Source organism: Silene latifolia, chromosome 11 (assembly GCF_048544455.1).
Source record: "Silene latifolia isolate original U9 population chromosome 11, ASM4854445v1, whole genome shotgun sequence".
NCBI lineage: Eukaryota > Viridiplantae > Streptophyta > Magnoliopsida > Caryophyllales > Caryophyllaceae > Silene > Silene latifolia.
The window spans coordinates 16,253,137-16,278,438 of NC_133536.1; the positions used below are offsets into that span (position 1 = coordinate 16,253,137).

General features: G+C 37.4%; 1 protein-coding gene and 1 long non-coding RNA gene across 3 annotated transcripts; one reads left to right on the plus strand and one right to left on the minus strand.

Annotated features, from left to right (window-relative positions):
• Positions 1–7,016: 7,016 nt before the first annotated feature.
• Positions 7,017–11,309, plus strand: LOC141611193 (uncharacterized). Of its 2 annotated transcripts, XR_012528549.1 has the most exons (6): positions 7,017–7,302; positions 7,574–7,632; positions 8,891–9,008; positions 9,096–9,157; positions 9,486–9,570; positions 10,412–11,309. It is a non-coding gene; the product is annotated as an uncharacterized LOC141611193 (long non-coding RNA). The 2 variants fall into 2 exon arrangements; XR_012528548.1 differs by having other exon boundaries at positions 9,486–11,309.
• A 2,207-nt stretch (positions 11,310–13,516) lies between these two features.
• LOC141611194 (uncharacterized) lies at positions 13,517–17,011 on the minus strand. The gene is made up of 7 exons (XM_074429669.1): positions 15,761–17,011; positions 15,280–15,552; positions 15,012–15,146; positions 14,847–14,918; positions 14,523–14,729; positions 14,332–14,434; positions 13,517–14,097 (listed from the first exon to the last, which is right to left on the minus strand). Exons 1-7 carry the CDS (start codon positions 16,310–16,312, stop codon positions 14,060–14,062), a joined length of 1,380 nt encoding a protein of 459 aa, XP_074285770.1. The 5' UTR covers positions 16,313–17,011; the 3' UTR covers positions 13,517–14,059.
• Positions 17,012–25,302: the final 8,291 nt, after the last annotated feature.

Below are 25,302 nucleotides of genomic sequence, written 5' to 3' on the forward strand. Positions count from 1 at the left end.
AAAGCTAACCTGTAGGCTACCTCGCCAACACGGTCCAGAATTTCATAAGGACCTATAAACTTTTGGCTTAACTTACCCTTCTTCCCAAACCTCATAACACCTCGCATAGGTGACACTTTCAAAAGCACCTTGTCACCTACCGCGAACTCAATGTCCCTGCGGTGTAAGTCGGCGTAGCTCTTTTGACGATCTTGAGCTGCTCTCATCTTTTGGCGAATCAACTGGATTTGCTCAACCATATCTTGAACCAATTGTGGCCCTAAGACCACTGTCTCGGAACTATCATCCCAACAAACTGGACTTCGGCATTTCCGGCCATACAAAGCTTCAAAAGGTGCCATCCCAATGCTTGTATGATAACTATTATTGTATGAAAACTCGATCAAATCAAGTCCGTCTTCCCAACTACCTCCAAAGTCCATAACACATGCCCTTAGCATGTCTTCTAAGGTCTTGATGGTCCGTTCTAAATCGACCATCGGTTGCGGATGAAAAGTCAGTACTCATCTTCAGTGTTGTACCCATCAACTCTTGCACTTCTTGCCAAAACTTTGATATGAACCTCGCATCACGATCGGAAACAATATCTTTCGGAATACCATGTAACCGAACCACATGCTTTCGGTAACCCAATGCAAGCTGCATCTTAGACCAAGTATCCTTCATGGGGACGAAATGGGCTGATTTGGTTAGCCGATCCACAATCACCCAAATCATGTTGTTACCTTGCTGTGACCTAGGTAACCCCACAATAAAGTCCATGGAGATCGACTCCCACTTCCACTCGAGCACTTTGTCGAGACTCGAATCTTACCTTGAGGTCTCCTTTGTTCACCTTTGACCCTTTGACAGTCAAACATCTAGCCACAAACTCAAATACGTCTCTCTTCATGTTCGGCCACCAAAAAGTCTTCTTAAGGTCTCTGTAAAGTTTGTCACCACCCGGGTGAACTGAATAAGGAGTGCAATGAGCCTCGGACAAGATCATTCTCCTTAACTCGCATCGTCGGAACACACCATCTCCCATCAAAACGAACACTCCCATCCGGATGTATAGAGAACCCGGAAGTGCTCCACTCTCTACCTTTGACTTCCACTCCTGGATCTTAGGATCAAGCTCTTGCTTACTTTTGATGTTTTCATACAACTCGCTCGATCGTCAAATCCCGATGGTATTCCCCTCTCGAATCATAAAGATCCCCAATCCAGACATCTCATCTCTCAACTTCAGCAAGGACATAGCTGTACATAGCGAATGAACGCTCTTTCTACTCAAAGCATCTGCGACAACATTAGCTTTACCCTCGTGATAGATGATCTCCATATCATAATCTCCAATCAGCTCCATCCACCGCCTCTGTCGCATGTTAAGCTCCTTCTGAGTGTAGATATACTTTAGACTCTTATGATCAGAGAACACCTTAAAAGTTGCGCCGTAAAGGTAGTGCCTCCAAATCTTAAGTGCGAACACAACTGCACCCAGCTTCAAATCATGAGTAGGGTAGTTCTCCTCATATTGCTTCAGCTGCCTCGAAGCATAAGCTATCACTCTCCCTCCCTGCATCAAGACACAACCCAAACCGTTCTTTGAAGCGTCGGTATAGACCTCAAAGTTCTCACAACCCTCTGGCAAGGCTAGGATAGGAGCTGTGGTCAAGCGTTCTTTTAAGGTCTGAAACGCCGTTTCACAACTCTCATCCCAAATAAATCTGACTTCTTTCCTCATCAAGGATGTCATAGGTCGTGCTATGGTAGAGAAATCCTTCACAAATCTCCGGTAGTAGCCGGCAAGGCCTAAGAAACTCCGAATCTCAGCAACATTCTTCGGCGATTCCCACTTGGTAACGGCCTCAATCTTACTAGGATCCACAGATACCTCCTTCTTGGATATTACATGGCCTAGAAAAGCCACTTCCTCTAACCAGAACTCACACTTGGATAATTTGGCATAGAGCTGATTTTCTCTCAAAGTCTGCAAAACTATCCTCAAGTGCTCTTCGTGCTCTTCTCTGGTCTTGGAATAAACTAGGATATCGTCGATGAAAACAACCACAAACTTATCCAAAAACGGTGTGAAGATCCGGTTCATCAAATCCATAAAAGTGCTTTGGCGCGCATTGGTCAACCCAAAAGGCATCACTACATACTCGTAGTGACCATAACGAGATCGGAACGCTGTTTTAGGAATATCTTCGTCTGCTATCCTCAGCTGATGATACCCCGACCTCAGATCAATCTTAGAGAATACACCAGCTCCACTTAGCTGATCGAACAAATCATCAATCCTCGGCAACGGATACTTGTTCTTCACTGTAACCCGATTGAGCTCTCTGTAGTCAATGCACAATCTCATACTCCCATCTTTCTTCTTTACAAAAAGAACTGGAGCTCCCCACGGTGACACGCTAGGCCTGATATAACCCTTGTCTAACAACTCATGTAACTGCTTCTTCAACTCAACCAACTCTTTAGGTGCCATACGATAAGGTGCTTTAGATATAGGACCCGTTCCCGGCTTAAGCTCCACGCTGAAATCGACATCCCTCTTGGGAGGCAAACTCGGTATTTCCTCAGGAAATACATCTTCAAATTCTTTCACCACAGAAATCTCCGAAGTTGTCGGCGGCTCTACTCGGTGATCTCTCACATGACAAAGGATTAAGGGACACTTTTTCCTTAAACATGACTTTAAAGTCATAACCGCTATAAACCTACACTTAGGCTTTACCACAAACCCTCTATAGGACACCTTAACACCCTTGGGACTCTTTAAAGACACTCTCTTCTGTCTACAATCTATCCTGGCATCATACCTACCTAGCCAATCCATCCCAACAATCACCTCAAACCCATCCTTAGGAAACTCTAACAGGTTTCTTGGTAAATCTACCCCTCCAATCACCATAGATATACCCTTATATAACTTGAGACACGACACGACTCCCCGAAGGTATGAACACATCATCTTTTACAACCTCAAAATTGCCCAAACCCATAGACACAGCATGACTTTTAGACACAAAAGAATGTGTAGCCCCAATCAAACAAAACAAAGGACGGTACATTATTAACAAGAAAGGTACCGGTAACTACATGAGCATCATCCTGTGCTTCCCGCTTATCCATCATGAAGAGCTTTCCACTATTCTTCCGTCCTCCACCCCGAATCAAGCATTGGAGGTACTAGGCTTAGCCGCCGAATCCTGGGTGACATCGTTATTCTCGGCGCTGGTAAGATCCACCACCACCGCGGTTGTAACCGCCCGGTTACCCCGTCCACCTCTATTGCCCCATGAACCTCCCGGTCGGCTACTAGCAAAACTCGAGTCGGCCCCCGAGAGAAATTTCCGATCGAGCTCCCCAACCATTGCGGGCTTGTAGCTCGTGCATTCCCGCCTTTGTGGCCTATACCACCACAAATTGAAGCACGTAAGGTTGGTGTTGTCACTTACAGCCCGACCTCCATTCTTTCCCCACCACGAGAACCTCCGGAGAAACCACTCCACTAGAGAAAGCTTTAGCATGGTTGAAATTCCCTTTCTTGTTGGTTGGTGATTGTTGTTCCCACTATCGGCCTTCCTCTTTCTCAGTGCTGATCCTCTCCTCGATCTCCCTTGAGAGATCCACCATTCTCTCTTGACCCGCTCTCGGATACACTTCCTTGAGGTCGTAGCAACCCCACCAAGATACGACTCACGATCTTAGCAGACAAACCCCTCTCAAAACGGAGAGCCAAACCTCTTTGTCCGAGCTGTAGATCTTCCACATAACGAGATAGCTCCATAAATCGATGATAGTAATCAGTGACTGTCATCTCCTCAGACATAGTGAAAGATTCAAAGTCGGATCTCATCTTGTGTCGGATATGCTCCGGCACAAACTGCTCTCTCATAGCACTCTTCAATCCAGACCACGGAATATCCCCTTCCTCCTGGTAGTAAGCTCTAGCATCATCCTTGACGTTCTGCCACCAAACTGCAGCTTCTCCTCTTAGGTAGTAAACAACCTGTTCAACAATCATATCCTCGGGGCACTTAACCATTTTCATGAGAGCTTCAATCTCACGGTGCCACTTCTCGAGCAGCTTTGGTTCGCCTACCCCGTCATATGTGGGAGGGTGGAAACGAGCAATGTTGATGCTAAGCTGGGTTGCATCCATCGTCTTCTCGTTTCCTTTTCCCACATTTTTGAGAGCTTCAAGGAGAGCCTCTTGTTGCTCAATCATGCGAGCAATCTCATCAATAGACATCTCCGAAGCTTGGATCTGTGCAGGAGTTCTTTTGGGCGACATTTTGAGCTGATAAGAAAGAAAGAAACGTAAACACATGCTCAAAATTTAACATCCCTCCGCCATAAGAACACTCGGCCGAGTGTACATCATACTCGGTCGAGTATTGATAACTCGGTCTAGTACCTTTGCAGATACTCGGTCGAGTATCGACTCCAGAGACAAACGCCAAAACACCAAAAAGAACACTCGGTCGAGTGTAACAACACTCGGCCGAGTGGCCTATACTCGGTCGAGTACACTCCCATACTCGGTCGAGTAATCACAAACAGTAGCAACTGCTACTTCTTATCAAACAACACTCGGTCGAGTTTTGTCCACTCGGCCGAGTAGACCATACTCGGTCGAGTGTCTACCCTGCTCGGCCGAGTTACGCTATAAAAAGATTTACAGATTACGATTTCCCTATCATGCTCACTATTCCACAACAAATACTTAAGGATCTTAAAATCATGTTATAATCACGTCAGCATGTAATGCTTATATTAAAACTTTAGCACCATAATGCATATATTAAAACTTTAACACCATATTGTAACCATATCAACATCCCATTTGCACATACGCTAGATCCAACGTTGAAATCACAACCCGTTTCATCAATTACTTCTCCCATCACAACAGTTAAGAATTTCATCACACATATATACAACTATCGACTTTTACCAACATGTATCTTCACATACGTGCACATACAAGGCCTAGTCCTCATCACACTTTCCCCCAAGTTACCGGCTCGAGTTAGTAAGGGCCAAGGTGCGACTCCGGGACGTCTCCCGAGTCTTTGCGGTAGCTCCAAACAACTCTCCCCGGGTTCATTTTAGTTAGACTCCCTAGGTTCATTAAATTCATTTGTTTAGGTGCCGGAATCTTCGGCTCTGATACCACTTTGTAACACCCCCTCATACCAAGGTGCCTTACCAGGACCACCCTACCATGAGAGTGCGTTACCATCTCGGTTGCCCGAGGTTAGTACATATCAAAAGCGTCGAATCGAGCACATTTATTAAAGTAATGTAAAAAGCGAAGTTTACAATATCCGAAACCAAATCTTTGTTTAATGAATTACAACTTCAAAGTCTTAATAATAAAAGAAAACTCGCTAAGAACTCGATGGTGATGCTATGACTCGTGGTGGCAATTCTCCCAAGACAATCCCCAAGCTCTCACTAGCAAAACCGTCAAGCCCGCTCACCATCCCCGAATGGATCACCGCATTCCACAAACAACAACGGGGTCGATTATGCAACAAACAAGACAAACAAATGCAATACTCGTCTGATCATCATCAACTCCCAATCAACCTGTCTCACATAGTAACCGACTACACACTAAAGTGTGTAGCCCCGCCAGATTACCCATCGCAACAGTAATCCTCGCCGCCGATGGGTGACCGCACCGATCCCACCTAGTCCAGCTCCTCACGAGCGACAACGATCCCTGTCCCTTAATGTGCACATCCCCTCCCGTGGCGGGTTCCACGGAGGGCGAATTAGGGTGTGAATCCACTCCCGCAAGTGACTCCACCATAATCACAATCACATGACATTACTGTCATCTCAATCCCCTCACACCAACACTGCCACAACAATCTCCATATTACGATGATCAACAGACAACGATAATTACAACAACATGTCATGTAAAGCACGATGAAATCGAGTAGGGAAACCCTACCTTAGCAATCACAAAGATAAGCAACACGGACAATCAAAAAGGCTCCTCTACGAAGTCTTCTCCTATACAATGATCATACAACACAATTACACTTTGTACAATTCCCAACATCCCCTTCCATATAAATGTATAGCAACCCGAAACGATGCAATAATTACAAAGATGTACTTACCAACAAAGGTCTGACAAGAACTTATACGCAAGAATCACCGCAATTATCCACACAAAGATGCTACGAAATGCTCAAAGGAATGATTAGGGAATGATTTGGGTATGATTAGGGTAACGTAGGAATGATAACGCTGTGAAAAGTGATATTAGAAACTGACGCGGAAATATAAAATACCCTAATCACTCCTTAATCAAACCGTCGAAATATAACCTCGCCAAAACCGGGACACTCGGTCGAGTGCAACAACACTCGGCCGAGTGTCCAATACTCGGTCGAGTATTCGCTATACTCCGAGTATTCCTCAGCAGAACCGAAATAACACGCACTAAGAGCACTACTCGGCCGAGTAGGCTCTACTCGGTCGAGTAGGCTCCAAAGAAGATCCGTAGTGTTACAGGAACCTTCTGGAATGCTCTGGACATCACAACCCCAGAAACTTCCGGAATGTTCCAGACACTACTAGATATCTCTACCATGTACATGAATGTTCTAGTACCTACTAGAACATTCTGGACCCTTCTAGACAATTCTAGTATGCACTAAAACAATCTAGAACAGCTCAGAAGACTCCACACTATTCTAGAATACTCTAGATTACTCTACACTATTCTAGAATATTCCGGATCCTTCTAGAATATTCTAGTTGACTCTACTATCTTCTAGAAACTTCTAGACATTTCTGGATACTTCTCTAATCTTCTAGATTCTTCCTTGAAGATTGATCCTTTGAGCCTTGAAGCGCTCCCAGCACATGAACCTCGGTTGTACGGAAAGCCAACCGTGACATCTAGCTCAGATTAGCCTTGGACCCGCCTAAAAAAAATGAAACTCGAGTTTGACTTTAACCAAATCGACGATCCCTAATCCCCCAAGCACAAGTGCACAACATTTAAAAACGTTTAGGTCACCCGAACCTTTAATTCTGGCGGCATATTACTCGCTCGTCATTTCACTTTACCGCGTATACTAACGGGAAGAACAACTCATCAACCGAGCAATGTTCATCCCCAAATTCAATTCACATCCCCAAAATTTACTTCAATTCAATCAAAACCTAGGGTTAGAGAGAGAAAGAGATGCGATGACGTAATCATAGCCTACGATCATGGCGCTCCGCTCAAGTTTACCGTCGCTGATACTCTTCACCTTGTTCACGCTGTTTCCAGTATGCTATATTTTATGTTTTCTTTTATTTAATTTTAGTTATAATTATTCCGATTTTTTTTTGGAGTAACTTATAATTGTTTGGTTTAATGTTTCGTCATTGATTGATTACGGTAAATTATGATGATTAGGTGTGAAAATTTCATGCTGTTTCCAGTATGTTAATTACGGTTTAATTTTAGTTATAATTTTTACTGTTTTTTTGAGTAATTTATAATGTGTTTGGTTAAATGTTTCGCAATTGATTTATTGCGGTAATTTACGGTGTTTAGGTGTGAAAGATGCCGTGGTTTATGAACAAATTAGCTGTCGAGGTTTCCAGGCTCTGACGGTTAGTTTGATTGCTGAGTAAATCATTTTTTTGCTGTTCATTTATGTTTGGATTTGTGATTTTTGGCGTGGTGATTTCTTCGTTGATTGTATAGATTGGTTAATGGAAGTTTGTGACATTATAGTGTTAATTATTGTGCGGTGGTAAAGAGGAGTTTCATTACGTTAGAAGAGTGAAAATCAAACCTCTGAAAAGTACAATCAACTTACACTCAATTATTATTGTTGATTCTTGTTGTGCGGAAGCGTGAATACCTCGTGTTGGGCCTCTGCTCCATCGGTGTTCACTATCCATAATTATACGATATTGTCCGCTTTGGGCTAAACCATCACTGATTTACTATTGGGCTCCTTCCCAAAAAGCCTCGTACTACTATATTTTCTACACACTTATAAAGATGATCTTTCACCTTTACATTACCGATGTGGGACATGAGTTTGCACCTTCACAATTCTTATTGTGTTACATTGTTTGGCCACACAATTCTCGGAGTTGACTTTGGTTTTGTGGAGTGGATGATACTTGCTTTTAATTTTTAATTGCAAAATAGCAATAGGAGATTATCGTATAAACTTGACTTTGTAGTGTTATTAGGAATTGGGAATATAAGATTGTATTATTATTAGGAAGTCGGAACATAAGTTTGCATATTATGCATCAAATAATGAATATCTAGATGTGATGATTCTCGTTCTGATCTTGCTTTTGAATTGCCAATTTAGGAGGGTGAAGCGTGTCTTTTTAGTATATAGCCATTGTAAAGATAAGTCATAATCTAAGAATGCGAAGTAGGTTGTTCCTCTTAGCTTGAGTATTTAATTGGTTGACAGTTGACACGCAAGGCAGGTTGCAAAATATTTTTGTGTTAGAATCTGTGACTGTGGTAAGCTGAGTGTGAAGAGTTGATACTCAAACATCTAATGCTTTCTCATCGTCTAACCGCAGTCTGATCTACAACCATACAATTACATAATTACTTGCGTTAATAAGAAGAGACGTGAAACATATAATTGGCTAATAGAGATTGAATAAAAAATGGATTCCTTGTGAGTTGTCTATGTTACTCTGAAGAGAATTGGCATTGAAAGCAATGTACCCAAGGTTTTATGCACATTCCAAGTAAAGTACATAAAAAGGAGGGGAATAAGCTACGGTAGTTCTTAGAAATAAGGCTACTATGTGTGGGAATTGAATATATTTAAGCATCAATTTCGCGGAACGATTTTGAAAAATGACCTGGCAATGTTTGTGTAAACAGGTGAAGTCTGTAGCTAGAATAGTGGAAGGTGATGCAAGTAAAAGTATCTGTTGAGAAGCGGAGAGGGTAAAGCCTGTGGTATGGTAACGGGTACCACAGGCGGAGGACTGGTTCAAAGGTTTGGAAATGACATACTCTCATTTCAAGTTATGATTCATATTCTTCATGCTTACATTATATTGATTTTGTTGTTCATGGTCACCAGTATATTGCAAGGGAGTGCCAGACTGTCAGTGCGTATCACATCATCATCGTAAAACAGCAAAGGTACTTAAGTAAGCTTGCTAATTGTTTATCAGTTTCCCTTCCCTCATATACTGGACTTCTGAGAGTTTCCAATGCTGTTGTTTGATTGCGGTTTTGTTGAAGAAGGATATTGTAAGTGTCAAGAAGTTTTGAGTTTTCTTATAGTATAATTTATCAGCTGAACGTGCTTGTATTTTACTTTAGTGGTGTGTGAAGTTTACTTTTGCAAAGTTTATGAATCTGTATTTTACTTCTGCAAATTTTCTTTCAAATTTCAGGCTTTCGTCTTGGGCCTTTTATGTCACCCATTTTAGCTGTATATATTAATCTCGTGAAAATGCTGGTGTAGGTGGTAGGGGTCTCCATTTAAGGTTTCAATGGATGTCGTGGATCTAAGCTGGATCTACCAATAGAAGTTTACGCCATGAGTATAGGTAGGTTGTTTCTTAAATCTTCCACAGTCATGAGTAGCACTGTAACGGTGTCTAGTCCAAACACCCGAGTACTCCTAGTCCTAGTTGACAGTTGCTTTGCTTTTAATGTCGAATGATTGTCAATGTGTGACCTGTAGATTAGATGGTGATTGTTTTTCTATTGCGTGCTAGTCTAATTGGTCCTCAAGAGTATAGGTTTGCCAAGTAGAGTCATTTGTAGTTGTTGCTTAAGGGATTTTGCAACTCTGACCGCTTTTCATTTCTTTGAGAGTCTTGTACTTAAAGGGAACTGGTTTGGTACGGAGTAGGAACCTACATCTCTATGGTTTTTCATCTAGTCGTTTGCCTCCAAATGGCCACAAGTTGAGCAGGACTCCTATATGCCTTATCAGCCAAACTTAGCCTTATCAGCCAAACTTATGGACTATCGTGATGTTCATACTTCGTACGTGATTTTATATCCACCCAAGGCTCTTCTGATCCCAGGATTGTAACTGCTAGTAGGACAGAGGGAAATTTTCCTGGATCTTTCGTCACAACTCACAAGCTACCTCAACTGGTTACTTTTTTATGCAAAGCACCCCTTAAACAAATTGACTTTAGATCCTCCTCAGACCTCATTGTGCTAAATTGTGAAGCGTGTCCTCTAAAGAACACTTGGGTCTTTTAGGTCATGGAGACTCGGGATAGGATGCTATCAGAACTTAATGATTTACATTTCCAAGCCAGTAATATCTCTTAGAACATCCTCTTTATGTATCTATTAGTTATGCACTTATCCTTAAAATGGGACCATTGGAGAGACATTACAATACTCTTATCTTTACGGTTGTTGGACTAGTGGTCACCAGGGAGACTATAAGAAGGGGAAATGTCAAAAGTTCTATTTCACACCTTGAAAGTGAGGAAAGTCGAGGCTGTTGTGAGAGTAATATCCTTAAGAAGACACTATCAAGACACAATTAATAGCTGTGGGCCTGTGGCATGTGGGCCTTTTACTGTTGCAGTGTTGCATCAACCATCTGCTGGCTCCTGAGTTGTTGCTTTCTTTTGTGTTAAGGCATGTACCAATCGAAGAACTGTATATGTCGAACATTATGTTTGCTGCTTGCTTGATGCTTATTGCTTAGTAATCTTAGACAGATTACGGAGATGAATTGAAAACCTTGATAAGCCGATATTGTGATTGGCTGATCTTTATCAATGTAGATGACTCACACTTCTAGGAGGATAATGATAATCGATGCTTTGTGGACATGTTTGAAGGATTTGATTTAGCGATTGTGATTATTTTTGATATTGTACATAGTATTTTGCATGTTATCCAGATGTGGCATATAATTGTCTTTGATCAGCAGTTATGTAAATCATCTTTGGTTCCTAAATTTGCATGGTTTCTAAATTGGCACCCTAACTTCTTCTTGGTAGTTTTTAATACGGAATATATGCATGGAGAACTTGATTTAGAGAGGAGCAAGGCCCACTGTGGCAGTGAGGGCCTGTGAGAATATAGTGTAATGCGGAAGTGTAGCCTCATGCACACTTAGGAAATTGTTTCCTGTAACAAATTTTCAATTTAAATGAACTTGGTTTGTGTTGTGTCAACATGTAGACGGTAACTTGGCTTGATTTAAAATTTTAAATGTCACTGAATCAAGAGATTGCCACATATCAGTAGTTAGTCCCTGTATTGTAGTCAGTGATTTTCAACATGACTAGTCTTTTGGAGGTTAATTTTCCTTCCATCCCATTTTCTAACCTTTTTATTTATGAACTAGTTTTGTGACCCGTGAATTTCACGGGTTGTTCTGTTTCTAGTGTAATACTTTAGTGATTTAATACAATAACATACTACGATTAATTCAATTTACGGTTTTCATGTTTTAAGGGTTGTATAAATTCAATTTGTCTTTTATACAAAAGTTTATCAGAAATTAAAATTTCATACATTAGATATACTAAGATATCCCTATCAAAGCTAAAGTAACTAAATGCAAGCTAAAATGAATTAATAATATAAGTATTCATATAATCAAATTAGACACTATATTATCAAACAAAGATCCCCAAACATAGAGCACCCTCACAAATTAGATATCAAAATTTCATCAACAATTCTGAAAATAACATAAAACACACAATTAGAAATGTTATGATAAAACTGACATTTCATACCCCCATAAAATTGAAGCTAATACAATAATAAATTGCGGAACTAAAAATTTTAAAGCAGCAACAACTTGAACAACAATTGGATCATTATTGCCGAATACTTCTCTTATTAAACAATATTATACAAAAAATGCTATGTCATCCCCTCAAATTTTCCACCTTTTAGCCATATATTTCAACAGTAGGTCTCATGAGAGACCGTCTTCCTCTAATTTAGTGGGAGACATAATAGGGAAAAAAGAGATTCAGTGGGTCCCTCACCCCATCATGTGAGAGGTCTCTCAATAACGCTATTGAGAGACCGTCTCTCCGGAGTTTTTGTGATATTTCAAAATCTATATAATAAATGCTCAAAAAATTATTAATCATCCACGATTTCACGTTGATGTCACCAATCTTTAGTTAGTATGTAAAATATAGTTGTTTAAACAATCTTAGTATTTCACTTAAAAGGCTACCCTAACATGACAAATAAACGCAAAATAGACAAAGGCACGTAGGATCCAAAAAGCCACTTAGATTAAAATTTAATGTGACGTGGCATATCTAAATGTGATGTTGCATATTTTTAATGTGACATGGCGAATTAATGTGACATGGATTATCAATTTATTATTACATGACATTAATTTAAATCATTCATCTATAAATTAGCTTAATGCACTGATATCTATAAATCTATAATATTAAAGGATATTATCATTGTTCTTAAATTTAATTATGATAATCCTACATGGCAAAAATTAAATGTATTAAGTTGCCTTTTAACTATATAGTTAAAATATGACATATTGATGATGATAGATATTTTGATTTTCCTTTTAATTATATTTATAAATTTGTAGATATTAGTAGCTTTGTAATCCAAATTATTAAATTTTTTATTTACTGCATATAAGACCTTTTAGCTACTATATTTATGGTTAAGGAGGATTTAGATGAACAAATTGAATGATTTAAATGATGAGACTAAATTCTTAATTTATTTTTATAATTTAAATCATGATCTTATGGTTTCCACACAAAAAAAATATTACTAAACCTTATAATGAATTTTAATAAATTTAGTAAAGTAGCCATAATATTAACAATATAAATTAATAGAATTTAATTATGATAATCCTACATGGCAAAAAAATTAAATGTATTAAGTTGCCTTTTAACTATATAGTATAGATAGATTATATAGATTTATAGATGTGGCATTCGTAATGCACGTGTGGCTTTTTCTTCGCTTATGTGGCTTTGTCTACGTGGTCTTTTAAGGTTACCCTTTTAATATAGTTTTATAGATTTCTTGAAAATACATTCGCTTTATTCTCGGTTTGAGTTAAACATCTATTTTCTCAGGCTCTTGATCTATTCCACTTTGAGATACGTGCAGTTTAGTGGTCATTGAATTTCTTATAAGAAAGTAGGTGAAGTTCTTAAAAATAATGAGTATCTTGATGATGTGTAGTGCCATGTTTTCTGATGCCTTGGAGATATGGCTCAATGGCTGTGATATATGTGTGACGAATGATGTGTGATGAATGATGTTTGATCTGTTAGTTTGATGCAACTGTGTTTAAGAAAAGAAATACTCAGTAAGTTCTTTTAAGCTATGACTGAAGTCACTGAACCATTTCAAAGAGGACACTGAAATTTCAATGCTACACATTGCCTGAACCTCTTGTTTAGTAGCATCTTGTCATTTGTTGGAAACTGCTTGATGTCGTTATTATAGTCATTTCTATAATAGGATGGAATGGATCGCAAATTCGTAATGGTCATATTCTAATATCACGGTTCATCTTGCGAATCTTTCATTAGCTCTATAATTAACCAATCAATCTCAAGCTAAAAATACTATAGTTTCTGCCACTTGAAGTTGAACATATGTGTCTCCATCACCTCTTATATCACAAAACTCTGCTATCACAATCTTCTTATCTTAATTTGTTTGGTGCCTTTGGTTTCTAAACAATGCAAAAGGGATCATATGTGGTTGATTGAAAACTACTTTCACATTCCTTTTCTCCTTTCTCTTTATTGTTGCAACCTCTCTGAAACCACCAGCATCTCTGTTCTTATCTATCTTTGATCTGGGTACCATCGGTTGAGTAATTGATTTAAAGGAAACTTGCTGCATTAATGTTCTATGCATGATATATAGCAGAAGGTTGATGCAAAGTAGAGCTTTGATTATTACTTTGACCGCATCACCTTAGGCTTTGTAGTTTGTACATAAAAATATATACCAAACATAGTTTTGAAAATAATCGTTGTTAAACCAATCTAACTCAGTCTCATAATAGATTCTAATCTGCAATCTTATTTACATCTCCATCTTTAAAATGTTGGCTTCAATGGTCCCTGCACAAGTTACTCATGATAGTTAGGAGCTGAACTGTGAATGCAGTGAACTTATTATTAACAAGCTCTCTAATAATAGAACTTAAATGAATTGGTACTACTAATTATTCCCTTTTCTATCTTAGAAAACTTTCTTGCTGCTTAAATCAGAACGCCGCCTTCTTTCTTTTTCATACTAAATATATGACGCAGTATACACGGGAATATGGATGTAGACTTCGGAGTACAATTTACCTGGGAATGTTTGAAATGGATATGATGTTGATTTGCCTTGTTGAAATTCCATGTTGTAGATATTATGTAAGTCGGGTTCCCATTGTAAAGAATTTGTAATTTGCTGTTTACCAAACAAAACAAAGTTGATAAGTAGTCAATGAGTGAAACAAGATTACACCTACGTTATGATTAAGGATTTAGGGATTTACATTGAAGCTGGAGGTGTCAAAAAAGGTTTCAGGCATTGATATTGGAGTGCTCACGCTTCTTCGGATCCCCATATCAATTGAGTTCAGAATTTCGGATCCACAAGCTGGATTTATTTGTTGAATGGAATTATATTGTGGGTAGTTGGGATTAGTCAAATCTGGTGAAACGCCCATTGTCGGTAGACTGCTAGAGCATGCTGCTAAAACCTGTTGATACAAGTGTTTCACTGATCAGTAACCACTTATTTTCAAACTTGTATTTTTTATTTGCTTAGAGGCTAGAGCTATCTTCATGATATTTTTTTTTTTTTTTTCTTTTTTTACCTCCTTGGCAATTAAGTCTTCAATGTTGAATTCAAGCCTAGGATTGACAGCAGCCAGCTTCATGGACAGAAACTGTTTCAGACGAACATGAAGTACAAATTAGTTGACTGTTGTCATTAATCTTATTCTAATATAGTGTGCTGATCATCAAGTATTTCTGTTTACCTCAACTTGTCTTTGAAGAGACTGAACATAGTTGATTATTTCGTCGAGCATTCCCGCTTTTCCTGTGATTTTGTTACACCCAGGGACAAGATCTTGTAGATATCTCATTCTTTCACTTATCTTTTCTCTCCTTACCTAGAACACACAAGAACATAGGTCATATTTTAATGTCTTCAGTTAAAGTTCACAACTCTTCATTTTTTAGATGGTGTGCCTTTCTTCAGTGTGAAATATACGAAGTATTCTTTAAGCTGGTTTATTTGCTCACCCTTTCAGCTAAGCTGTGGCTGTCAGTGGCCTGGCCTCGCCGTGCCCTGACATGAATGTAATCTTGTTTCTGGCCCTCGGAAGCCTTAGAATTATCCTTAGATGTAGAAGCTGAAGTTTGTTTATCTTTCTTGTCATCGTTATTGCCACTAATATCTTTTTTCTTGCTCTGGCTGCTGTTTTGCTCTGTGATCTTCGATTCTTCTTCTGCCGCATTCACCTTGCTTCTTTTTGATCTGTCAACTTCTTCTGGTTCTACTACCTCTCCTGCTACCTGGTACACATTATTCAGAGTTTTACTGACTTGAAAAGATTTCCATGTCCAATCGAGCCAAAAACTCCTAACATTCTTTGGTTGGAATATGATGAAATAAAGCAAAATGATTCTGTTATCCTAAAGTACTAATTATTCTAATTGCAATTTTCATTATGGATAATGTTGTTGTCTTACAACGTATTGAAAACACAGAAGGGATTGTTACCTTTGGTATCATCAGGTTCCTTTCTGCTTTTCTCTTCTTGAAACTTTCCCTTCCTGTCCCTGCATTCAGCTGTTGTTCCAAAGCGACATTCTCCCCCTTCTTAACATTGTCGTGGCTTGTCTCCATCCCGCTTGCCACCACCGGCACAATTGGAGGACCACTGGCAGTTCTAGAAATAGCATAACGCATCCCATAAGGACTACTATTGACCTGGTTAATAGATTCCACTCCTGAACTTTCAACTGTCACTCCGCTTTGTTGCATTCCAAAATCCATCCACCTGTTTTCAATACATGGGTCTGTCTTTATGGGCCGGTTCATAAACTCATTCAGTGTTGGCCCACGATCCATATCGAGGGTATGGAATTCTTGTGCTTGTGGCTGTAAAAAAGAGAGCATGCTTAACTCATTAAAGCAGCTCAGTTCCTGTTGTTGCTCTTCTTGCCTCTTCATAACCATTTTTTGTTGTTCCAAGACGCTCATTTCCATTCCCTTAACTCCAGTGACATTCGCAGTCGTGTTCAGGCAGTGTAGCATGCCGGGGTTATTCATTGCTTTTGATTATATTTAAATTTGGTAAAGCTCTAAAAAATGGTTGCTTAATGTTGTTACTAAGTCTTAATATGTGCTCAGCTGTTTGTTGTTTTTTGCTTTATATCAAGGTAAGGTAAAAGAGAAGTTGGTGCACTGAAAGGATTATGCAGGCTTTTGGTACCTAACACAAGCTCTTCATGCGCAAGGTACTGAAGTATGACTCTTTCTTTTTTCTCTCTTTGTTCTTTTTATTTGTTTTAGTTTGGATTCAGTTTCATTTGTGTGGTTTTCCAAATTTTGTGAGAGAGGAAATGGTATATATAAAGGAGGAAAGGGGTCACCTCTGGAGTCAGTCCATCTGACCCTTAAGAGGCTGCTACCTGACGTAAGTAGCCAGAATAATTATGAATGAACAGTAGAAATATTTATCTATAGTAGCTATTGTGTGCGACCGTCGTATGATGGGCTGGACAAAAAAGTGACAATTTCATTGACAACTTGTAAAAATTGGTCACTTTCTAATAGTAAAAAGTGGTCACTTTTTAACATAAAATGATCCCTTTTTATATGGTCGCACCATAAGACGGTCTCATGGTATAATTTGCGATGTATTTATTATAATTTGCGATGTATTTATTATAATTTGCGATGTATTTATTTTACTGATTACTCTTGAAATATATTTATGGTATTCTTGGTGGAGCCAAGGTGGCAAGTGGAGAGAAATGAAGTAGATAGATGAGAGATAAAGGGAGAGGGGCAACTGGGGCAGAGAGCCATAGAATGAATCCATAACTAGAGGCTGTGGGTTGTGGGGTCCTCCTGACAAACGACTGCCACGTGGTCTTGTCTAGCCAATCGCAGAACGGATATTTATAGATCAAGGGAGCTCATGCTAAACGGGATTTGATTATGCTTTTTTATTATTAATTCCATGTGATTAATGCCATGAGTTTAGATTAGTTTATGGAGTATAAATGTTTGCTTATTTTGTGGTGTATTTAAAGGAAGCCCCACTATCATATCTGCAAGCAAAGCTACGAGCCTTTATTTGGGTTTATGCCCATATGAAATTGTACACATGTCAGATGCTGAATGCGTCCACCTAAGATATGGCAGCTTGATGATGTGTAATTTAGTTGAATTGCCTTTCAGCTGAGGCACTGCAGTTATTAGGGATTGGGAATATATGCTGACAACCTACCAAAATTAGCATATTTGATGTATTAGAATTTCTCCTATAACATGTACTTTGGTATGAAGGATCAAGCATTAGCTATACTCGATCTCAGCCTCAGCTGCAATTTCGACTTAGGTGCATGTCCGACTGTCCGCATGTCTTTTTTTCACATCTTATTTAGGTAGTTAATTGTTAACACTGATGTGATATTTTATCTTAAATAATGAACTAAGTGAATTTAGGCACTAATTTCTGGTGCTTGGGCTGTAGTTTGGTTTAACACTTGCGAAGTGAAATTTCCGCATCTCCATTTGCTAAAGATAAGATGTCTGCTTCAATTACTTAATCTGCAGATCTTGGCAATCTAATTATGTCTGCCCTTGTGGGCTTTGTGGATAGTGATTGATGAATTAACATAATCCTTGCTTTATTTCGCCGAAGAGACAAGCTACCTTTGATGTAAAAGCGTAGAAAGCAACTTTAAGATTCTCTTATAAAAATCTACTGCTGATTAGCAGCTAATTAAGGTTATGTCTTTTCCATAACAAGCTGACTGATGGCAATTAGCATGCACTTTATTCTCTGATTTATAGGTGTTTAGATATAGTATCAACTAATCGAACTCGGTCAATTCAAATATTATTCTTTTGCATATGTTCAGATACAGTACTCCTTATCAGTATATCTTAAGAGTAATTTTTTTTTTTTTTTTTTTTTTTTTCGTTTTTTATCAGGAAGATTGCTTTCTTTAGGCACATTACACATACATAATTCATAAGCACTCGAGATCTCTGACCATTCACCATAGTAATCCCATGTTTGCACTTGAGTCGTTTTTATATTGTCTTCTGTGTATATAATCTATGTTACTGAGAATTCGCTGCTTCTGTTTTTTGTATTGCTGTTGTAGTTAATTTTGGTTACTTGTATAATGTTGCAGATTACGCTTAGATACCGTTTAAAGCAGACTATTATAAAATTCAAGTTTCGACATTATAAACAAATATATTTGGTGGGGAGGAGTCCAGTGAGGATGAAGGCTACTTCCATTATCAAGTGAATGGGCCCTGCAATTCAAATGTCTATCTCCCTCCTTTTCTGCTAGTAAGTCTTTCTCCCTTTCTTTCTTTTCTAGTTGTAATGCATCCACATATAATGGCCCTTCTTACCAAAAACTACTGTCATTTGGGACCTCTTTATTGAATTTTTCTTCTGTCACTTTCTTCCCTGTGGCCTCGAATTTAATCAACTAAAAAGGGCAGGGCACCTTTTCCTCTTGCTTTTCTTCGGTTCCTAGCGTCTGTGGCAAAATTGATAAAATAGCCCGTGATCGCTATATTTACAGTCTACTAATGTTAACTCATGCTTATCTGTTTAATTTTGACAAGAGTGTCGTGAGTTAGATATGTCACTTTTTTGGTTTTTGAAGTTGCCATAAATTAAATTTACGATTGCTGATGCGTTATGACTTATGATATTGCGTAGATTTTGTAGAGAAGTTGCAGCTTTTCTTGACCAATTTTTTGTCTTCTAATTTGCTTAGCATCATCATATGATCATGTCATTTGATTTTTCCAGTTGCCAATTAGTCTCTTGAGTCTTGAGTCATGTTTGAGACATTTCAGTTTGAAATGCGCATGCATGCTGTTGTTTATTACGGAGTATCATTTAAAAAATAAATAAATCAAAAAGCATTTCTGGACTCTTAAGAAATCTTCAGTGTGGAAATGATCTAGTCTGACCCTTTTTTTTTCTAAACATGCCATAAAATGTGCTTGGTTTTAGAATAACATACATATGCTTGTGAAGTTGTGAACATATGTATAGTTTGGAAAATGCATTTAAGCTAGTGAAACATTCCTGTGAAAAAAAAGAAACGATTACAATAGGGAAAAAAAACTCAAGGAAGTAGTTGTGGTTCCAGCCTTTTAGCAAGGGTGAGTAAAAACACAAATACTATCCTACAACTAGTTGTATATTAGCATTGTACAACCGCCTCAAAGTTGTTGAGTTCTTTACACAAAGTTGTCGAGCTATTTTATAAGTTATTGAGCTAATTTAAAAAGTTATTGAGTTTAATAATTATTCCTCTTAAGCTCAATAACTTTGTATTGTAACTCGACAATTTTGTTAGTAAAGCTCGACAACTTTATAACAAAACTCGACAACATTGAAAATGTTGTACATAAACTACATACAACCAGTTGTATAATCTACTAATTGGAGTAAAAATAGACGATATGGTTTTATAATTATATTAAGGGATACAACAAAGTAACTGTCCTAATTAAGTAAAAATAAAAAAAATATAGATCGAAATAATAATTATACGAAAATATTGTACTTTCTCATATGTTAAAACAAAGATACGAAGTACTTCCTCCATTCAACTCCACTCTACCACTTTACTTTATCACGTTTGCCAACGCGTATATTACACGATAAATATCGTTAGCTACGTATTTGCAAAAATTATAAAAGTTAGATATTTTTAATGTACTCGTAAAAACGAATTAAACTAGATCCCACATGAATATTTTTTCACTTATATATTGAGAGAAAATGGAAAATGAATGTTTATTTGTGAATAGTGTAGAAAATTGAAAGTGGTAGAGTGGAGTTGAATGGAGGAAGTAATATTTTTTGCATGACTCGTGACTCGTGAACGACTAATGTTGTATAGATGATGTCACATTTTATTATTTTAATCGAAACCAAAAAAAAATTGGACCATTTTTTCAGTTTGGTTGAAAAGCAGATAACTTCCAATTCGAAAGAGTATCTAAAATGAATCGACATATTAAAACCAAAGAAAAAGGATAGGGGATTGTCAATTCTGGGAGTTATGAAGGTGGTCCTGTTAGAATCTATGGTGGAAATAAATATGTCTTCTCCTACACAAAAAAGCAACGCCAGTCATGAATAGAGCTAATAAGAGGGAAATTAAAAATAGTTATATACAAACAATTTGTGGAATGTATATGGTGAAAGCTGCCAAATAAGTAAAGGGCTGTGAGATGCTCTCTATAACAATTTGCAGACTTATTATGTCATTCTGCTATTGTAGGCTTGCAGCTTATTTCTCAATCTGTTTAATCCAACCCTTTTATAATGATCTTCATATTTACCATTGCTTTTAGCCTTTTAACATTTACATAGTATATGTTTTTTTTTAATTGAAAATTATTTTATAAAGGTATCATTATACAAAGGCAAGGTTGCGTAAATCCGATCCCCCCTTACCCCACAATTTGCGGGAGCCATTGAGGCACTAGAATAATGTTGTTGTACCATGATACAATAACAATAATATTACTACGGTGCTTCAATGGGTCCTGTAATTGGCGGGGGAAGAGGGTCGGATGTAGTGACGTACGTTACGGTACATAGCTTTACCCATATCTTACCAATACAAAAAGACTGTTTCATGTTACCCCGTATTTCACAATAGAAAAAATCGCATCTACTTTAGTAAACCATTTTGCTTTATTCTATCATAATCTAGGACCATAGAGTAAAGAGTCTTAAACTGAATTAGAAATAGAAATGAAAGATATCATGATAATAAATACGGAGTAATATTAAATACGGAGTACTCTGTATTACTATGGTCTATGTATGACACGATTTTCTCTGTGGTTTAATATATTTGCCGTCAAAGTTTCAAGACGTAATTGTTTCAAGGGTGAGTCACACTGTCACAGACTCACAGCTAGCTAACTGGGAAGAATGTATTAAATAAAAGGAGGTCATGTCATCTTATCGTTGTTCTGGTATGATCTGAATGGAAGTAATAATAGAAAAAGATGGGGTAGAAGAAAGAGAAATAAGCCGGCAGTGAGAGACATGCAGCAGATCCGATGGGAAGGGGATCCCATTCTTCCCTTACCTATCTTCACTGAAATTAATGGCTTAAGAGAGGGAGAGATTGGCTATTAACGAATTAGTCATAAAAATAGGAGAGATGTTTCTGTCTTTTGTTGCGGCTGCAAATCTTACAATTATTAGTAATCATATGCATATAACAACAAAAGGGAGCTGCATGCTCTGATTTCCTTTCTTGCTTACTCATGCTGAAGACCCTAAATCACTAATGTTACACAAACCGATTCACTAATCACTACATATCCGAAAATATGAGGAAAATTTTAAATTATGTAGTGAATTAGCTTAAGCAATGGAGAATCGGAGATGATTTGATTTAAGTTATTATAATAGAAAATGGACTAAGAATACAAAGAAAATAGGAGGTTGTGAATTGGTGGATAGGACATGAAAACAGGCTAATAACCACCCTTGTGAGCCGTAAAGTCGGTTAGTCATAGACTCATAGGTACATAATGACCAAGGCCTTTGGTTGATAACTTGATATGTTAATTGTTTTTAGGCAGATGCAAGCATTAACTAGTTTAGCGGGTAAACTCATAAAAAATGATACTCATACCCTAGGTTTGAATTATGTTGACATTAGCCGGTAAAGTTATAAAGAATGATACTCATAGACCCAGTCCCCAGGTTTGAATTTTGTTGTCATTAAAATTAACTTTTAATTTCTTCACACAAAAACATTTTTTTCTAGAAACCGGTCTGTATCTTAACACTATATATTAGGGCATTCACAATAGAGGTTTGTGAACAAAGCTTTGTACTTTTTGATGGTTTATGCACAAACCTCTCTATTGTTGCAAAAAAATGAACCAGTTTGTCCATGCTAATACTTCTAATATATGCAAATGGTTTGTGGAGAGAGATAAGAGAGAAAGTGGGTCCCTTGCATAAACCTTTAATAAGCTTGTTTATTGTTGACAAGAGGTTTGTTGTAGAACGGTTTGATTTTTGATGATTTGGCACTTGACAAACCTCAAAATGGGTTTATCTATTGCTAATGCCCTTAAGAAGTCGTCGGTACAAGCGATTCTAAAATGGTGAACTTAGGAATGGTCATTTTATACATAGGCCCACAAGGCCGCAACCATAGTTTGCATATGCTCATTTTACTTGCTTTTCGTGTCACATGCTGGAAATGAGTGAATGTGATCAAAACAATAACTAGGAATGGTGAAGCAACCTTGGTAATATTGGTTACATTGTACTTTAGCTATTTCCTTGATGATGGATGTGCTTGTTATTATGGCCTCCCATTTTGCACAGTGGTCCTAAGAGAATATAGATATGGTTATCTTAAACTAGGAATCACCATTTATAGTTATGATTTCGTCGAAATACTGTTCTTTGTAGATACATTCCCTGTTATGCTTAATTTGGGATGCTTTTTTGACTTCATTTTTGTTTTTTTGAGAGTTTTGTGGTTTTAAATGCTTCAAGTTAAAATATCATCTTGAAGAATGTGCCACAATTTTTAATAACAGATTTGATGATGGAATGGTAGATACATACTATAAACCATGATATTGGAGGATGTTTACATGATTTAATGTCAGATATCCCATCTCTTCTCCTCTATGATATTCTTATTTGGAATTAATTGGTAATCATAATGTGGCTGGACAAGAGTATATCTGTTGATTGATTTTTGTTTTCACTGATTTTCTCATATAATCAGTTCCTTTCTGCTTCTAAAAGTCCGGTTTAATAAATGATATATTGAGAAATTTTTAGCAGATTAGAGACTTTTAGCATATCAAGTCTATTGCTTTGAGTGTAGAAAATTCTTCTATATGTTATTTTCACTCTTCTCACTTCTCTTTACAGTTTACAATATCGCTTAAAATATATGAGTAAATAATCTGAAATGTTCGCTCTTATGAAACGAAATTTCGCTAAAGACTAATTTCGTTTTGTAAACGTAAACGTATGTGAAGTTGATCATCCGCATGCATTTTGATTTTTAATAAAAATAACTAAAAACTGCCCTTCTTCTTTATTTTTGTGCCAAAAATCAAGTTAGGCGAATATTTTTGGAATGAATAGTGGTCAAGGCGAATATTTTTGGTTTTTAATAAACTATTTATTCAACAGTGCGTCTTGTTTCAGACAGGCCTTTTTGGTCTGAAATAATAAGACGAGATTTTGTAACCATTTTACAGTTAAATGTGACCACTATTAAAAAACCAGTTACCATAAGCCGTAACACTGCCTATGCCATTGTGGTTACATTTAACTATAAAATGGTCACATATGCCCGTCTGGAAAATAAGACGAAAAGTGTCCGTCTGAAACCAAAATTTGCATTTATTCGATGGATTCACGTAGGATCGTGTCATCTTTTTGTTAGGTTATGAGGTAAAACTTATTTATCCTGAATGAGTCCACATAGGATCGTGTCATTTTTTTTTGTTAGGTTCTGAGGTAAAGTTGTTACTTACATTAGTTGTTCAATGATGTGGTGACTGGTGAAGCCTTTGTAGTCTGAATGGGACGGTTCAAAATATATGCACCTCCGTATCTACCACTAGGCCAGGTCAGTTACTAACTAAGTCGCTATTTTAAGTAGCGGCTATGCATTTCTCCTATTTCTTTTAACGATTATATTTATGAAGAGTATTTACTTTTTTTTTTGACGATTCAGCCCCTTGTTTTAGTGAGTGGTGTTGAGTAAAACAAGGAGAAAATGTCTTGGCTTGTTAAATATTTTGACGTCAGTTTTTCTATGTTATCTTTCTCCAAGTAATAATTATGTAGTACGACAGCAAGTGCGTTACCAATGTTTCAGTTCTTGTTTTCTGGGGTAAAAATATATATTAACGTCACCAAATTTCTTAGTTTCTGCACCCAAGAACAGTTAACGGGCGTTATAAGAGCGGTTTTTTATTTACGATGAACTCGCCCCCCGGTTAAGTTTTCCTCACTAGCGTTGTGGTTTTTAATTTCGCATCCTGTTTTTGGTAAATACTACTATATCTCAAGTTGTATAATAAGCATTGTACAACCGCTATACATTAATCCGAGCTTATTTGTAATTTTTCTGAGTTTTTTTAAAGTGTATTTTTTTTATGTTTCAGATACTTTATAATATAGCTCAGATTCTTTAAAACCAAACTCGAAAACTTTAGTACAGAGATCGGATTATACATCATACAACTGGTGGCGTAGTCTACTAATTGCTTTTTTTAAGAGGATGGAAGAATTCGCATCTGTTACGTTTGACGTACATTGGGTAAACTTTTGAGTACATGTAATAACATACAAATCACATATACTAGGTTAACCACCTTTGTTTATCAGGGTGATGGACTCGAAGGTATAGTTTCATGCTATAAGCAACCCTTTAGAATCCTACTCAAGTTTTAGTAGGGTTGAATGAAGAAAATGGATAAAATTAAATATGGAATTAGGTCTTTCAACTAATTCTGCTAAAATGACATTTTCAACTAATTTAGCAACTAGGTCTTTCAATATTTGAACATAAGCAGATTGCAAAAGCAGATTATAAATGACAGATTTTATCAGAAGGTTTGACTAGCATATTGTAATTAGTAGAATTAATTTAAGGGGGTGTTTGGTAAACGGCGGATTGAGAAATTTTCAGCATATTCAAGGCTTGAAAAAAAAAATTAACATATTGATTGGTCAAACATGCTAAAACCCTTGAATATGCTAAAAATTGGCCAATATGCCGTTTGCCAAACAGCGCCGAAATGTATTGAGTTTAAATGGAATAATGTTGACCCTTGAGAAGAATCTGGGACTATTCGATTAGATCATCTCAATTTTCTTACTATTTTTCTCCAACGGACTTAGGGGTCGTTTGGTTTATTAAGGCGGAATAAAATTGAATGGAGTTTGGTAGCAGTAAGTGGATTATACATCTGATGTAATACATACATTAAATGATACTTCCTCCTATTCTCCATTTTCTTTCCTCTTT